This window comes from Astatotilapia calliptera, chromosome 18 (genome assembly GCF_964374335.1).
Source record: "Astatotilapia calliptera chromosome 18, fAstCal68.1, whole genome shotgun sequence".
In the NCBI taxonomy this organism is placed as follows: Eukaryota; Metazoa; Chordata; class Actinopteri; order Cichliformes; family Cichlidae; genus Astatotilapia; species Astatotilapia calliptera.
Window position 1 is genome coordinate 32798457 of NC_137439.1, and position 17894 is coordinate 32816350.

Consider the following 17894-nt stretch of genomic DNA (forward strand, 5'->3'; position numbering starts at 1 on the left):
ATACACCAGACAATTACATCCACGCTCTTTGGTTCTGTCCACCAGTGCAGAAGTTTTGGCACGAGATATGTGAAGACTTATCAAAGTGTCTGAAATGTAAAATTCCAACCTACCCTTTAGTATGCTTGTTGGGCAAATTGGATGATGTCACTACAGAAACTAATACAGTCCACATGGTTTTTACTGCTCTATGCATTGCCAAGAAAACGGTCCTCATGAACTGGAAAAATAAAAATAATCTTAATTCTAGCCAATATAGAAACCATCTAATAGATCACAATAGTCTCGAGACAGCCTCTGCCACCACATTAGAGCAATCCCTCTGGGCTCCTTTGATCGGCTCCATCACCTAGCGGGGGTGGGGGGTCGTGGTTTGGTCCCGCCTTCGCCATTGTGGTTGATGTGGAGGTTGGGACGGGCTTAGGGTGTCTGGAGAATCCCTAGAGACGTTATCCCTGGAGGGCTTAACCCAGGGGTTGTGGTCATAACCTGGTTAGTGGCTCTGATTGCTCTTAGAGGGTGTTTGCCTTGTGGCTGCGTGCAGCAGGCCTGGGGGAGGGTCTGTGCTGGTGGACGTAGGTTACTGGCCTGGTAGCCTCGCTGCCCCTGAGTGGATCCGGGGCAGGCGTGGGGGCTTGGGGTTCGGGGGTGCTTCTCCTCCATGCTAGGGCTCTGGCTGGGCCTTGGGGGCTTCGGTCCTTGTTGGTGTGTCGCCGAGGTTATGGGCGGGTGGGTACACGGGGGCTTAGCCCTGGCGCAGGGGGCCACTGGCGCATCGGCCTAACTAGGGGGCTCTTCAACTAACAGGGAGTTTGTTCCATCCTTGCAGGAGTCCACTCTGCAGGTGGGGGAGAGTCATAGGAGAAGTGGAGAATAAACTTGACCTGGGTGTTCCACAACTTAGACATCCGCCTTGAGGCGACTTTTGTTGTGATTTGGCGCTATATAAATAAAATTGAATTGAATTGAATTGAATTACTCACACTCTCATAACACATACATATAGGGCCTTCAGGGTGGGCATGTTAACGGCGTCCAGTGGACGGTCTGTGTATTCAACCCCACCTCTGGCGCCGGCGCCCACCTCTCAATTTTAAATCCATGTAGACATTGAGGGTTCTCGGGAGGGGCCGTGCTAACACCTGCTGCTCTCTGGCAGCAGCACATTGCTCTCCCTTGTTTTAAATGCACCTTAGAACAACACGCAGCAACACTACACATGAGCGAGAGGAGGGAGGTTTGGGGTATTCACACACCCCTGTTCTCTGCTGGCCATCGGGGCAGGGGGGCTGGAAGCAGGTTTTGGCCGTCCGATTGGGATCTGGGATGTGGGGCCTCCCTGCTGCTGCGGAGCCTGGGGCGGTCTGCATGCCTCCTGGAAAGGGTAACATTTCCTGGGTCTAGGTCCCGTTTCCCCCTCCAGGGGCGAGGATACCTAGACCCGGGGTATAGAGTTTGTTTGGGGAGTGTGATTGTGTGTACAGTGTCCATGTATGTCTATCCCTGCGTTGGGTGAGTGCTGAGTATTTGTATATGTGTGCATGAGGGTGGGAATGCATGTTTGTGTCTGTGTGTGCCTGTTTGTCTGTGTCTATATGTCAGGTCGGGTCTTACAATCCACCTCTCTGGGAACTCCCAGGCCCTCCAAAGGTCTATCTCCCCTCACCACACTCCCTGCCGGTAACTGATGCCCTCAGGGGTCGGTGCGTTGGTGGTTCTTGGTGTCCAGGGCTAGGCGCTCAGGTATGTACCAGCTCACTCCCGGTGACTACTTGGCGGGGCCTGGTGCCTGTTGCTCGGTCAGGCCTCTTCCGGGGCAAAGGGGGCCCTCGGGCCTTCGGCTCGGTTCACTCTGGCACAGCTGGCTGCCGGCAGAGCCGACTGGGCACGCCACTGCAGCCCCCACTAGCTTCTGCTCCGTGGCTAATGGGTGACCGCTCATCTGGGGCTCTCCTCAGCTCTTCCCAGGAGGGTGGCACGGATGCCCCTCCGGTGGTCCTCCTTGGGCTCTCGCACTCTGGGGCCTCTGGATGTCTGGAGCCTGGATCTCCTCCATTCCTGCTTCATGCCCTGGGGGACGGGGCTATGGCTCTCTACATCCTCTAGCAGACCATTACATGTGGAAACCATTTGAATACAAGCGCGCTGATCCACACAGGTGTGCACTCGGGTGTTCACTGTTCATAGACATAAACTACACCTTTATTGGCTGCTATTTCCAAGCACATTGTGCACTGTCGGTCCTCCTTGCTACACAACAACATTCAATATTTAGTATTTACTGCTGTTTACACTTAGCTAGATTAACGTGATGGAGATTTTTTTTTCTTCTTTCTCTTTTTAAGTGCCCTTTCTCACTCTCTCTCTTCCCTTCTGTTTTTCTTTTCCTTCATCTTTCTTTCTCCCTTTCCTATCCCTCACTCATGTCTGTCCCGTCTGTAACAACTGAAAATAAAATAAAATAATAAATAACAACAAAGGTCGATCAAATGGACCAATATGGCAAGGCCGTGATGATCCATTTGGCAAAGTAAATCCATTGGGTATACTTGTTGGTCTTCAGACAACAATTCTGATGGCTAAAGAACCAAATTGGACAGGCAAAAAAAAAAATTATATATATATATATATATATATATATATGGTAAATGGTAAATGGCCTGTATTTATATAGCGCTTTACTAGTCCCTAAGGACTATATATATATATATATATATATATATATATATATATATATATATATATATATATATATATATATATATATATATATATATATATATATATATATATATATATATAATATCACATTCTTTAAGGAATAAATAAATAAAATATGGAGGCTTATTTTATTATTTCTTGCTTGACAGATGATCCAATGCAACTATTTGTATTTGTATATTTCACTCCATTCATCACCTATCCAAGTACCTGGAGCTTATCCTAGCTGACCCGAAGTAAACTGTTGTTGAAAATTCAGAATATTTTAATTATGGCATGAAAAAGAAAAAATGAATTAACATTTATATGATCTGTGCCACTTTGTCAGTTACTTATGATCAGTTTCGCAAATCTCCCTCTTTTTCTCTCATAGAAGATGGTCCAGTTCATCCTTTGATAAAGGAAGTAATAAAAGATACAGTGAACCACCTTACCTTAGTATTTATAGAATTCAGCAAGCTCTGATTATGAGTGCCGCCTGCATACTTCTGGGTCATTTCACTCAGTTAAGAATCTTACTGAGTACATTTGGGTATGGTTGAACAGTCAATGTCTTAAATGGTCATGACATAACATATCGTCAGGATGTCACTGTGCCATATAATTCTGGTTGAGCATTCTCCTCTGAGTACTGGCTTATTTGTGGTTCCTAGAGTTTTTGAAAGCAGAATAGTAAAGCTTATAGTTCGATCATGTGACCCTGAACCATGAACCATGACCCAAGTTACTATGGCCCCTGGTAGTTTGAAGTGTAGCTTCTAGTCTGAGCCATGACCGACCAACTATGGACCTTTTATTTTCAAGAAAAGAACTGACAACCTCAAATACTTCAAGTAGAAGTATTTGAGGTAATTTAAAGATAACCTAAAGAGAAAAATCAGTGAGGGCAAAAGCTACAAACATATTTTCTGTTTCCTCATAACGTCAGGACATGGCTGCTTGCTTAGTTTGCTCCTGTACATGTCTTGCCCATATAGACATACTGGCTCGGTTGAATGTAATCTAGTCTCAACACAGTGTTTCTTTGACGCTATGTGTTATCCCTTTTTTAGATACCGTGAAGTGATGAGGATTGGTCTGTTTTGCAGATTTTGAAATCGCCCCAAAGGAAATGACCTCATCCTCTGCCTGACTTCCACAGTGATTGCTGGGGATGACTGAGGGAAAAATGTGTTAATTTAATTTTATTCTGCTTTTTTAATGAGTGATGATTGAGAACTTGCTGATACACACACAGAAAATTAGGCTGCTCAGCTGCAGTGACACCTTGTTTATGGCATCCCAACAGATGCCATAAACAATGGCACTTATAGAATCCTTTAGAAAAATAAAGGGGAATTCTGTATTGGCAAACCTGGCAAAACAGAAAGTCCAAGCAGACACAAGCCAAGATTACAATGCTCTTTTGTGTATCCTTCATATTTAAGAAACCTCAAAGGATGATGATACAAAAACCAACACTGTGAAATCTCTGAAACATTCAGTATAACTCAATAGACACCATATATCCTTTAATTCTACCAACATCCTTAAGGACTCTGTTTTCTTAAACACATCTGTCTGTGGCAGTCCTTCATCCAACTAATCTGCCATTCAAAAAAACGACGATTAAGCATGTTTGGCACTAGGTAAAACTGCTAAAAATGTATGCATGCACCATGAGTAAGGAAAAGCGTAAACTTTTTTTATTTTTTTTATTTTGTGTTCTCTTTCCAATTTGATTAGCCAATAAATCCATCCTCACTGCTTGTATTTCTTGTAGTATCAAACTCTGCATTTGCAGAAGGCAACAGTAAAGACTAAGTAACGCCAGAGTGTTTGTTTTAAACTCAGTCTTTCTGTATCACGTGTTTTGAGTTTGTTTGTTTTTTCGATGATAAAACTGTTCAGGGGTTTCAGTATGTGGCTGGCTGAAGTCTTTTGAAGGTCAGTCCTGTGGATTTGGGAAGCTGCTTATTTTGTTGCCAGAGAGCAGCATCACTGCAGGTCCTAATAAATATTTCGTAAGAAGTAGCCAGGCTGCCCTACTTCAGCGAGGTATGACATAAATGGCATGGATCTGTAGTCTCAGAGTTCCTTTTTCGACGAGCACCCGACCTACACTTGCCTCAGGGTGAAGTCTGAGCTCTACAGAATTCTTCCCAGTGAGTTCATGTATATACTCACACTGGGCATTGTGTCGAGAGCGGGGTTGCTTTACTTAGTTTTGTGAGAAAAGATTATATAAACTAAAGCTTGCCAAAGCCGACTTATGCACTTGTTTCTGTATTTTGAGTCCCCCTATCTCCCCACACAGTCCAATGTATTGTTATCAGACTTACTTTTTTTGACTCTTGATGTACTGTTGATCCACTCACACTCAAGCACACCACCCACACTTGCTCACAAATATGCATCTTCATATATACAATGGACCTGTGCAGATAATAACCTAGCAGGTTTAATTTTGCAGTCAGAAAACCTGGCAAAAACATTCAATAAAAATAATGATGATTTTGCAGCTCCACTTCAAAGCAACACTCTGATTTGAGACAAAAGTCAGGCTGTTTTCATCAACAGTTACTGATGAGAAAAGGGTAACCACTGCTGGCATCAATGAAGGCTGAATTTATTGCATAGAAACCCCACCACCACCACCCACAAACACACACACACACACACACACACACACACACACACACACACACACACACACACACACACACACAGGAACACAGCCGAAAGATACAAAATATAAGCAAACAGGCATGCAATCGGAGTCAGAGATCAGGGAGTGAAATGCTGAAACAGTTGGGGAATAGAATAATAGAAAAAGAGGGTTTCTTCTGGCCTGAAGATTATACAGCACAGAGCTTTTGAGCTGCTACCTTATCACCATAGCATAATGCTTCTGTCCTATTTGTTCTTTAGTGATTTATGTGTCCAGCAGGGCCTCAAACTCAAAGAGACTGTGTAGTTAGAGTGGTTCATCCTATTATAATGGAGTGGATGTTGTGGGATATACATCCTGCATAGAGAGACAACATTCATTCATTCTGTTTCTTCTGTAATTAAAGACTATATACCTAAATCTTGACTTTACTTAGTGCTAGAAAAGCCAGCAACACATTCAACAGAATGCCATAATGTTTATCAACTGGCCTCTTGGGACAAGAGGTTTTGAAGTGCAAGAAATGAATGCCATCAATCTAACCGACTGGAATTTTGATAAAAGTTACTCTTGCTCATTGCTGTGGTTCTCAATTTCCAGAGCAAGCACATCATGCATTACGCCATTAGTAAATAGAATGACGACTTTTAGCAGTGACATCACTATATGGAATTGATAGGCTGCATTTGAGAAATTCAATAGCTGAGATACAATCAATATAAAACCAATGTTTTAATGTGGCCATGAAGAAGACTTCCCAGGGACTGATCATGACTTATCCGACCACACCATGTCCTTACCACAATTTAAGGGAGTTTGCCCTCTCTTAGAGGAGAATTATGTACTGACTATTCTGTGCACCAGTCAAACTATTCATTTGTATCAACATAAGCATTACAATTTAAGAAAAACTGCTTGCCTGTATTTCTGTTCTACATTTGTTTAAATTACGCTTATCCCGCCTAGTGACAGTCAACAGATTTAGCAGTTCATGTATAAGTAAGAGTTTGTTTTTAGCAAGGTTTTAGCAATGACACAATTTGTCTTAAAATTTTGCCTTTGTACAACATTTCGAATCAAACATTCAAGAGGTAATTGTAGTGCAGACTTTCAACTTTAATTCAAGTGATATAGCACTCTATTGCATTAACTGGTTTTTACATGTAGCCCCCCACATTTTCAGAGGCTCAAAAATGATTGGCAAAGCAGCTTAATGACCAACTGAGACCTTTTTCCTTATCATTCAAAAATAAACTAAAAATAAACTATGCCATTAAGAACTAGTTTGTTTACAACTGGCTTACAATATTTTCACTGTTCATTTCTACCTGCATGTATCAACTGTCCACAGTTCATTTATACATTTATGGAACACCTCTCAATATTGTACTGTCTAATATGAGATGTTAGACAGAGTTTCTGCTCTGACTCCAAACCTTTTAAAAACTTTTTAAATGCACCATCGGAGCCCTATCCAGTGGTGATAACACTTGAAAAGCAGAATGTACACTGACTGAATCCCAGCAACACAGTTGCCTTTGGCATGGCATCAGAACTACGATGAAATGTTAAAAGTTAAAGTGGTACTCCAAGAGAAGTGGCGCTTTGTCAGCCTTGACTAGAGAGAAAGACTCAAATGGGGGATGGTTGGATTTGTTGAATGCAGTGCATAATCATACAGACCAAAAGTGACCACACCATCACAAGATCTAAATGTCATGCTTTGTTCACTGTACAAAAACAATGTTCAACCATCTGCTTTGCATCTTTGTGGAGAAGGACAGAAAGAGTCAGACCACACTACGATAAAAAGCCCAAACACACTTCCAAACTACTACAGAACTACTTAAATACCAAAGAAGACAAAAGAGTTCTGACTCTTAGTGAGTTTCCTCCATCATCACTTGATCTAAACCACACTGAACATTTATGGGGCACTTGAAGATGGAGAACCACGTCATGAGTTATCAGGTTCAGACAAATTGGTGGATTCCATGTATGTTGAGTACTGCTGTGCCATTAAAGCAAGAAGAGAGGCAGAGTAAGATAATTACGAAACGTTATGATAAGGCTGATGTTCTCAGATCATCTGTATAATTAACAACCAATTTTCTTGCAGTGTCACAAGGAAAAGCATACCAGATGCATGTTCTTATATGGATAAACAAATGTTCCAATGCAGAAGTTAAGTGATTTGAAGCTTTCAGAGATCAGCCCTAAAAAATATCTAACATCTACACTCATTTCTCTATGACACTTTCCTAATGACTTTATAATAAGCTCAACCTCTAGTAGCAGGTTGTACTGCTAGCTAGTAGTTTATTGGTCGCAGATAATACCACATAATGCTTATTTTGTAAATTAGAGTTCATTGGAATCAAAAATGAGAACAAATCCAGGTACTCATTAGTTTACAACTTCTCCTTCAAGTGACAAAGCCAGTGAGCATCCCTTGATTACACTTTCAGATTCTATATGTTGTACACAACAGTGGGACACATTACATACAATGTTTCCCCAATAGCACACACAAATGTTGACCACTACTGCATGGCCACCCTGCCAGGCAGTATCATGCTAGTGTTTGCAGTTTAACAAACTTCACTGTAGTCACTCAAGTTACACAAATACAATTGAAACTATTCTCACCCAAAGTTAACTGCAAAGAAATACTTGTTCTGACATCATAAAGATAAGTAAACGTGTCTGCTTAACCATCAAATTTAGCCTTTATAGGTGGGTGATTTAACCAATTTCATTTCTGTGTGCAAACAAAATGGCAATTAGCCTAAACAGGCACTTTTCCCTTGATAATTATCTTTCCCTGTCAGGAGAAACAGCAGGAGTGGAGTGCATAAACTAAGAGTAGTATGATTAACGAAAACACTATCAAAGAAAGCCCCTTCAATATTCCTGCAAGTATAAGCTACATGCATATTGAAAGAATCCTTTGTCTGCTCACCTTTGATCCAGGTAGATGTGTATGAAACAAAAACAGAATTGCCATGGAGAATGGGCGTCAAATTTATATAAAATGCTCATCTATGCCTTTTAATTACCTGACCCGACTGAACTCTTTAGATGCTCATCAAAAGATTCTGCTTTATTAATGGATATATCATTTTATGTGTTCTAATGTGCATTTGTATGTTTCCATATCTCGAAATATTAGCGCTTAACATTTTTCAGTGACTATTTTAAAGTAGTATTCTTTTCTTTCTAAACACTACACACTATTAAGCATTAAAGTTTTCAATATACAATATAAAGCACCTTGAGGCAGCTGTTTTTTTTTTATTTGGCACTATATAAATAAAAATGCATTGAATTGAATTAAATTAGTGCTATTTAATATTTTGTTCATCATTTATAAATCACTACTCCTCCTTAGTTGGTCATTTAAAAACATGGATATACAATTTATATACAGTCAAGTATATAGTTACTATGTTTTCAAATTGTATGTATTTTTATACTTTATACCTGATAGTTACACATTATTCAATGTTCTCTTTAACAAAAGTGTAAAACAACACTTTTGCACACTATTCCAGGAGTAACTGCGCTGGATTTATCTTGGGTTCAGCTGAGTTTAGCTAGCGCAGCTCTATATGTTCTCTATTCTCCATAGTCTCTGTTGATGTGTTTGGATCACAGTCTCTGTTTTCCCCCATTTTAACAGGTGAACTTAACTTTACTTTACATATTTACTGCTATAATGGGCTGTTTTAAACCTGTGGTTAATATAGCATATTTCAATAATAATAAACTGAACAGGAATTTTCTAAATTAAGCTTTCTTTGCTTTTGATGCTAGGTTACGGTTGTCCTGTGTAAAAGTTGCAGTGCGAACAGCTGCAGCGGCTGTCTATTAAGCTAAACACATACGCAATATATCTGTTAAAATACTTATTGTGATAAAAAGTTAGACTACCCTGAGTATTGCTGCAGTAACATAATGTAGCATAAATGTAAGGATTAACTAATGTTTTAAAGTAGCATATTAAGCATTTGTTTTATCTTAATTATGGTAGTTGCATACTGGTATTTCCTGATTTCATGCAAAAACAGCCGTGTTTTATAAAGGCTGGAGTTTTGAGATTCTGTGGAAATGCCACATGCTTTGGGATTCTCAGTGACAATGGCCATAACAACCCTCCCATGAACCTGGTTACCTCCTTACCCTGAGGTGCTGGTTTAAGTGTTCATTGTGCTGGAAAAGAAGACAATCCAGTACTTTGTTCATTTCAGTTCAACTGCGTGAACGCACAAAGCCAGAGAGCTTGACTTCTTCATTCAATTCACAGACACTTGGTAACTGAATCTGACTGGGCACTTGCATGTTTTAAAAGCTAAAGCTAGCTAACTTAGCAAGGGAAAGCTTACCGAGGAATTCCAAATCCCAGTAAAGACGTTTTCCTGTGTTGGCAGATTAATATGATGCACACTTGGTATTTACACTAGTTTATGAAATATTCACTACAGCTTTGTGAGAACATTATTCATGTTTTCCATTAAATGAAGAAGCCTCGGTACCTGTAATATTAATATCTCTATCTGTAATATCTCTTCGTGTCTCTTTATCTCTTCAACCCTCTTAAAAACGCAGAACCTAGTCTTTCTTACATATCTGTAATTATTTGCATATAATGCAAATCTTGGAATAAATATTAATATTTTGTGCATCACATTGTCTTTTATTTGTTTCCTTTTTTCTGTTTTGAAGACAGCTTGAGACGTGTTTGAGTCTCAAGGTTCAGCTGACCTTTCACTTTCATTTGTTAATCTTTTGTAAGGCACAGACTCAAAATTAGTGGCAACAGGGTTTATGAAATATTGAATCCAAATTTGATAGTTTTAGTTTAAATTGTTGTCCATCAATATGTAGGGAGTGTTTTAGGTGAAAGGACCAATAGTGAGTGTCTGCAGTCTACTGTGAAACACGATGGAGGCTCTGTCATGGATTGGAGCTGCATTTCAGCCCATGGTGTTGGGGATCAGTGAAATTAGCAGAAAACTACCACCAGATTGTGATCCACCATGCAATTTCATCTGGCTTTATTTTTCATTATGACCTTAACAATCTTGAAGCACTGTGGGATCATGATCATTTACAGAAAACAGATCAAATGAAGCCAGCATCCAAGGATGAATTTTGAAATGGCTGTCAAGAAGCCTGTAGAGCTACTTAAAGAAATTAAAAGAAAGCTTGCCTAAGAAAATTGAAGCTGTGTTGAAGAATAAAGGAATAAAGGCAGTACAATTCTAACTTTCAAGCTAGTTTGAATTGTACAAACTCTGCTCTGCAAACTGATGCTGCACCAATTTGCATTCCACACACAAAATAAGTGTTGCTAATTGAGCCTTGTAGCAGTGGAGGCAAGAAAGGAATTCACTTATTGTCATATATTGTCATGTGTACTGTACTGTATCTAGAACCTATGTCATATAGACAGCTAGAGCTGGGCGATATGTTTTTTACGTAACAAGTCACGCGACGTGACGCTGCGGCTGTGATTGGTTCGGCTCTGCGCTACTTAGTTTGGATTGGCTGACCTTTTTTTAATTTTATTTTATTTTATTTTTTATTTTAAGAGGACAAGAGCGGCGAGGTCTATCGCGATAGCTTAATTTCTCTATCGAGTAAAAGTTATATCGCGATACATATCGTTATCGTTCTATCGCCGAGCTCTATAGACAGCCTATGTAAATGGCAGTATCAGAGTGCAGAATCTTTTTGTCATGTATTCATGTTCACTAAATGTTGTAACGCTGCATTTTTGACTATCTTTTCGAACCTCACATTTGTTCCAGACCTGTGCGTGCTGACTAAAGTTATTTCAGTAAACTGCACTGCAGTAAGGCGATCGGAATCTAAAGGTCACGTGATTGTTGATGCAACCTCCAACGTATGAAGGCACATGCACCGAGTCTCTGCCCATATTATTCTTCATGTATAATTTGTCGTATTGTGCAATTTAAAATGCAGAAAGTGTAATAGTGTTTTAGTTTTTTTTTCTAAACCTAAGCTTGGATGTAATGGAAGTTATGTGTCATGGGACTAATGAACCTTGCAGATGCCATGAAGAAGTCCACACACAGTAAGGGGTCACTACCTAAGATGACACATGTACAAAGCCCCGCATCGTTTATTTGAACAGCAACATTTTTCATCAGTGTTTTAACATAGTCAAAAATTGCACTTAAAGAGTCATCTGAAGTTGGATTATTAAAAAATCAGACACAATCATGCAAACGAATCCTACATCATTATAAATCTGTCAGCCTCCAGCACATGCACCAAAACATTTACAAAGGCCAGGTTATCACACTGCAAGTGAACATGTCTGACTTGCTGAATAGACTGTTTTCTCATGGTAAACAGCTGTCTTAACTTCTTTTTCCTAATTAAAGGAATGAGATATTGATCCTGTTATCTTTGGCAGAAAACTAGAAAACTGGAGTTGCTTACTACCTTACTGTTGTATTTTTTCAACAATCACTCAAGTTGAAATCAACAGGCCCGTGTGTTTAGACACAAAAAATATATGTAGTGAAGTAGGGGTGGGCGATAGAAACGATATACGATAGAAACGATATAAATTTGGCCAACGACAGAGATTTAAACTATACCGCTCTATCGCGATAGCACATGTTGATGATGTCATCAAGCTGCGCCTGTTTTGGTCGAAAGCATCGCAGCAGCTACAACCATTATCATCTGCAAATTATGCCGGGCGTCAGTCACAGCAAAGAGATGAAGCACTTTTGAAATATGGGGAAAGCCAAAAACTGCGCTTCCTCCACTTCCGTAACATTGATTCATTAATGTTGAATTCTCTCACAGCTGCTCTATTCCCATGTTGTTGCAGTATATTAATAACTAATGAATTCCTGTTAACTTGTAACTCCGTTAAATTTAATAAATTCTGTTTTCATGGATGCATGGATGTTAAACTTAATTGTTACACCTAGTAAAGCAGCAACGCTGATGATTTAATTAAAGATGAAAGAATTTAGACCGTTTTTAACTCTCAGTGTTCGTTTGACTTTGGGACCTGAAACGGACGGAGTTTTGGACCCAGATTACTCCGCGAAGCTCCTCACTACGGCAGCCGTAATGCTCTGACAATCCATCAAGCAGTGCGACTTACCAAAGTTGTACTAAAACATTTTTAACAGATTTCTGCAGCCAAATTTGGTTCGAGGTCAGTAAGCACAACCAGAATTCATACATAAGGCACACTCTTGATTTTTGAGAAAATTAAAGGATTTTAAGTATGCCTTACAGTGTGGAAAATATGTTATACAGAAGAAAAGAATATATCGTGATACATATCGTTACCGCACGTGCTTCAAATTATATCGCGATATGGATTTTAGGCCATATCGCCCAGCCCTAGAGTGAAGACTAGATGTGAAATGTGACTACAGTGCCCTTCACTGTTCCAAATGTTTGGTGTTGAATAATGTCTAGGAAAGTGTTTTTGTTGAACATTATTATGACACCCATAAGATGAACTTTGACCTTTTGGATATGAAATTTCATTACCTTTTAGGCATTGAAATAATAGCACAAGAATTCACACAAGAAAAAAATAGTTTTTGGAGTTGAGTGATCTAATTCTCCTTTTTCCTCAAGTCCAAGTGAAACATACACTATATAGACAAAAAGAAGACTGAAAAGAAGAGGCCAAAAGTATTGGCCAACACCCCTCATGCTTTGAACTCTGGTGTTTTCAGTCACATTGCTACAGGTGTATAAAGTCGCGTGCCTAGCCATGCAGTCTGTGAAAGAGCTCACTGAATTTGAGCGTGACGCTGTAATAAAATACAATCACTGCAACAAGTCAGTTCATGTAATTTCATAGTCCATGTTCAACTGTAAATGCTATTACTGCAAAGTAGAAGTGTTTAGGAACCACAGCACAGACCATGTAAAGTTACAGAGCAGGGTCACTGCAGAGGCACACAGTGCATAAAATGCTCTGCTGACTCACAACCTGCAGATTTTAAACCTCCTCTGGCGTTAATATCAACACAAAAACAGTTGCTCTCCACAGCTGAGCAGCTTCTGTAGCTGTAATGTGTAGGTGGTACTTAGTCACAGTGATGTTTGACCACAAACTAAAAGCCATGGTTATCAGACATTAACTAAAGTGTGATCACAATCATTACACATTTAAAACCCTTCACAGGATGCCTACAGTTATAAAAATACCAAAACTGTTTAAAATTGTACATGAAAAGTGGTAGTGGTGTCCAATAGATGCCTTTAGCATTTTAACATCTGGATAAAACACTAAATACTAAGAGAAGCAGTGTAAATACCCTGATGTACTGACCTTAAAACTGTATTTACACCCAACAGTTGATGTACAGTGGAGCAAAAAAGTATTTAGTCAGCCACCGATTGTGCAAGTTCCCCCACTTAAAATGATGACAGAGGTCAGTAATTTGCACCAGAAGTACACTTCAACTGTGAGAGACAGAATGTGAAAAAAAAATCCATGAATCCACATGGTAGGATTTGTAAAGAATTTATTCGTAAATTAGGGTGGAAAATAAGTATTTGGTCACCTCAAACAAGGAAAATCTCTGGCTCTCACAGACCTGTAACGTCTTCTGTAAGAAGCTTTTCTGTCCCCCACTCGTTACCTGTATGAATGGCACCTGTTTGAACTCATCATCTGTATAAAAGACACCTGTCCACAGCCTCAAACAGTCAGACTCCAAACTCCGCCATGGCCAAGACCAAAGAGCTTTCGAAGGACACCAGGAAAAGTATTGTAGACCTGCACCAGACTGGGAAGAGTGAATCTACAATAGGCAAGCAGCTTGGTGTGAAAAAATCCACTGTGGGAGCAATCATCAGAAAATGGAAGACATACAAGACCACTGATAATCTCCCTCGATCTGGGGCTCCACGCAAGATCTCATCCCGTGGGGTCAAAATGATCATGAGAACGGTGAGCAAAGATCCCAGAACCACACGGGGGGACCTGGTGAATGACCTGCAGAGAGCTGGGACCAAAGTAACAAAGGTCACCATCAGTAACACACTACAACGGCAGGGAATCAAATCCCGCTGTCATGCGCCGTGGTGCGCGGGCACGAAAGGATCCAGGCGCAGACTCCGAGCTAACAAAAAGACACTTTATTAAAACAACGAAAGGCGACCCGGGGAAAGTAGAGAGCAAAACAGAAACTAAAAATCCGGGGAAACAATGACACGAGGAAGCCGGGATCGGGACGGCGGGGGGCTGCAATAGAAAGGGGAGATGATTACTAGGGAGCCAGGAAGCGGGGAGAACATATCAGGACTGAGTTAGAGTAGGGGCTTACGATAGAACGGAACCGTGGGAGCTCGGGAGGGAAGTGTGGCAGTCCGTGGGGGCAGGAAGTCCGTGGAATGGCGAGTGGGCCAGGTGAGCGCCGCGAGATCCAGTTGAGCCGGAGGACAGGCAGGTAGCAGACGCCGAGTAGAAATCTGGACAGAAGTAGGCAGGTTAAACAAAGTTCCAAGCAGAAGAGAATGCACACTTTTCGTAGAAGTCTGGTTACCACTGTGGGGATGACTACGGACTGGCGTGGAGCATCCGTCAGCGCCGGATTAAGTGGATCTCCGTGTAATCACCGGGATGGAGAGCAGGTGTGCTAGTGATGGCCCAGCCCGGGGGTGTGGCTACCCGAGCATCACGCATTCCACAGACCATGACACCCGCAGTGCCAGACGTGTTCCGCTGCTGAAGCCAGTGCATGTCCAGGCCCGTCTGAAGTTTGCCAGAGAGCACATGGATGATACAGCAGAGGATTGGGAGAATGTCATGTGGCCAGATGAAACCAAAGTAGAACTTTTTGGTATAAACTCAACTCGTCGTGTTTGGAGGAAGAAGAATACTGAGTTGCATCCCAAGAACACCATACCTACTGTGAAGCATGGGGGTGGAAACATCATGCTATGGGACTGTTTTTCTGCCAAGGGGACAGGACGACTGATCCGTGTTAAGGACAGAATGAATGGGGCCATGTATCGTGAGATTTTGAGCCAAAACCTCCTTCCATCAGTGAGAACTTTGAAGATGAAACGAGGCTGGGTCTTCCAACATGACAATGATCCAAAACACACCGCCCGGGCAACAAAGGAGTGGCTCTGTAAGAAGCATTTGAAAGTCCTGGAGTGGCCTAGCCAGTCTCCAGACCTCAACCCCATAGAAAATCTGTGGCGGGAGATGAAAGTCCGTGTTGCTCGGCGACAGCCCCAAAACATCACTGCTCTCGAGAAGATCTGCATGGAGGAATGGGCCAAAATACCAGCTACTGTGTGTGCAAACCTGGTAAAGACCTATAGTAAACGTTTGACCTCTGTTATTGCCAACAAAGGTTATGTTACAAAGTATTGAGTTGTATTTTTGTTATTGACCAAATACTTATTTTCCACCCTGATTTACGAATAAATTCTTTACAAATCCTACCATGTGGATTCATGGATTTTTTTTTTCACATTCTGTCTCTCACAGTTGAAGTGTACCTCTGGTGCAAATTACTGACCTCTGTCATCATTTTAGGTGGGGGAACTTGCACAATCGGTGGCTGACTAAATACTTAGTTCAGCCCCCGAACTGATTTAAGTGGATGATAGGTTAAGAATTACTTAGTCAAACTGGTGTGTAGAACAGTTCATTCAAAACCTAAAAAGTAAGAGTACTCAAAACAGTAAGTATAAGTCAGCAAGATGATGACAACAAGCAAGGTAGGAACAAAAAACGAATAAAATGAAGGGGGGAAACCTTAAGGCATTAAAGCTTAAACAACACATCCATGACAGGTTATTTTAATCACGTAAAGCTCTAAATAGGACAGTTTACTGGAAGAGAAATACCAGCATAAATGTGACTTTTTATTAATCACCATTGGAAAATATAGTAATTTACTGTATCTACACATTTCATATGTTCAGACAAGACCTTAGCTTAAATAAAAGATATTTTAATAAACATAAACTTACAAAACACGAACAGAGAAAGTTCATGATGCGGGATGGAGCCAAAAAGAGTGCAACATTATATCCTCATCATCTTAGAGCCTAAGAACCCTCAGATGAGCTGCATCAGCTGATGACCCCCCTTAATTTTTAGCATGAGGATCAACAAGGAAACACTCCCAGTACAGAGGGGTGAGTGTCATGATATTCACTAATAATTTGGTGATAAATATAAGCAAACAGTGTTTTACTTTACACATTAACACTTCAGCTTTACTTGTGAACTGAGTGCTCCAGGTAAGGAAAGGTTAGGCTGAGGTCAGTGTGGCCAGACATGCTCCATCTACAGCCTTGGTAAGATAACAGATTCTCTGTGAGCCTGAACGCCACTGAGGCAGAAACAGACATATAAACTACTGCAGCGTAAAGTAAAGGGTCATCCTGGCCAACTACTACAACACTGGAGGCGAAAGGCTTGGCATGGTGGTGGATGGAGGTGGCAGAAATGTGTGAGTTCAAGTGTGTGCGTACAAAAGGAAGAAAAAACTTATCCCATAAGTGGATCCTCCAGGGCAGAGGCTGTGTGTTTCCATGAATTTAAAACACAGTATATGGGGAAATGTGTGTGTGTGTGTGTGTGTGTGTGTGTGTGTGTGTGTGTGTGTGTGTGTGTGTGTGTGTGTGTGTGTGTGTGTGTGTGTGTGTGTGTGTGTGTGTGTGTGTTGTGAGCCTTACCCTTTAGGTGGATCTTATTTTCCGGGCTGTGCACCAACACCGAGCTAACTGAATCCAAGCTGTCGTAGTTACTGCAGCCGAGAGGGCCTGTCCTTGTTTCGGTTACCTAGGAAATACAGGAGGGATAGCTCTGTTTACTTCAACAGCTACCTCATCCACTAAATAGTGGATGAGGTAGCTGTTTGTTTCTCTTTCTGGCAGTCATGTACACAGCTGTAGCAGGTGAAGTGTGTGAAGGCAGGCAGAATACTGGATGTGGCAGAGCCCTCTGACAGCAGAGAAACTGTCACCATCTTTGGCTTCACTCGTACACCTGCAGACACAGCTGTGTGCAACGTGAGGGCTTTCTTCAAAGAATGGTGGAAAATATGTGAAGAAAAGTAAAAAGTTAACAGACGCAGATACTTGTGAAGGACTCACAAAATCAAATATTGAAAGGTAGGCTGTTAAGCAGCTGTTTTAGTAGAGGCAATAAGCATGGTAATGACCACTTTTACATGTTAGTGTTCTTAAATCATCAAAATCTGCAAATTTCTTAAATATTACACTAAGATGTTTATTACTTTTATGACTATAATTATTCCTATTAGCAGAAATCATGACATTTGTTGTTCCATTGAATTATTACAAATGCATCTTACTTAAAATGTTCATATAATCTGCTGATTTGTTTGAGCCTATATTTTTATCACAGCGTCACAGACATGATTGCTTTGCCCAAACCCCACAAATTTAACAATATGTCTGTAATTCTACTTCATTATTAATTTTAGATACTTTGTGGTATGTATTTAAGAATATTTAC

At 40.8% G+C, this 17894-nt stretch overlaps 1 protein-coding gene and 1 long non-coding RNA gene across 2 annotated transcripts in view; both read right to left on the minus strand.

Moving 5' to 3' along the window:
* Positions 1–17894, minus strand: part of brinp2 (bone morphogenetic protein/retinoic acid inducible neural-specific 2) — a 298504-nt gene that overhangs the window by 112138 nt on the left and 168472 nt on the right. Inside the window, exon 5 of the mRNA XM_026148790.2 lies at positions 17090–17195. Within this exon, the coding sequence (XP_026004575.2) occupies positions 17090–17195 (106 nt within the window). The remainder of the gene's footprint in view (positions 1–17089; positions 17196–17894) is intronic.
* On the minus strand, positions 14513–15096 carry LOC113010021 (uncharacterized). The gene is made up of 3 exons (XR_003270274.2): positions 14935–15096; positions 14716–14860; positions 14513–14633 (listed from the first exon to the last, which is right to left on the minus strand). It is a non-coding gene; the product is annotated as an uncharacterized LOC113010021 (long non-coding RNA).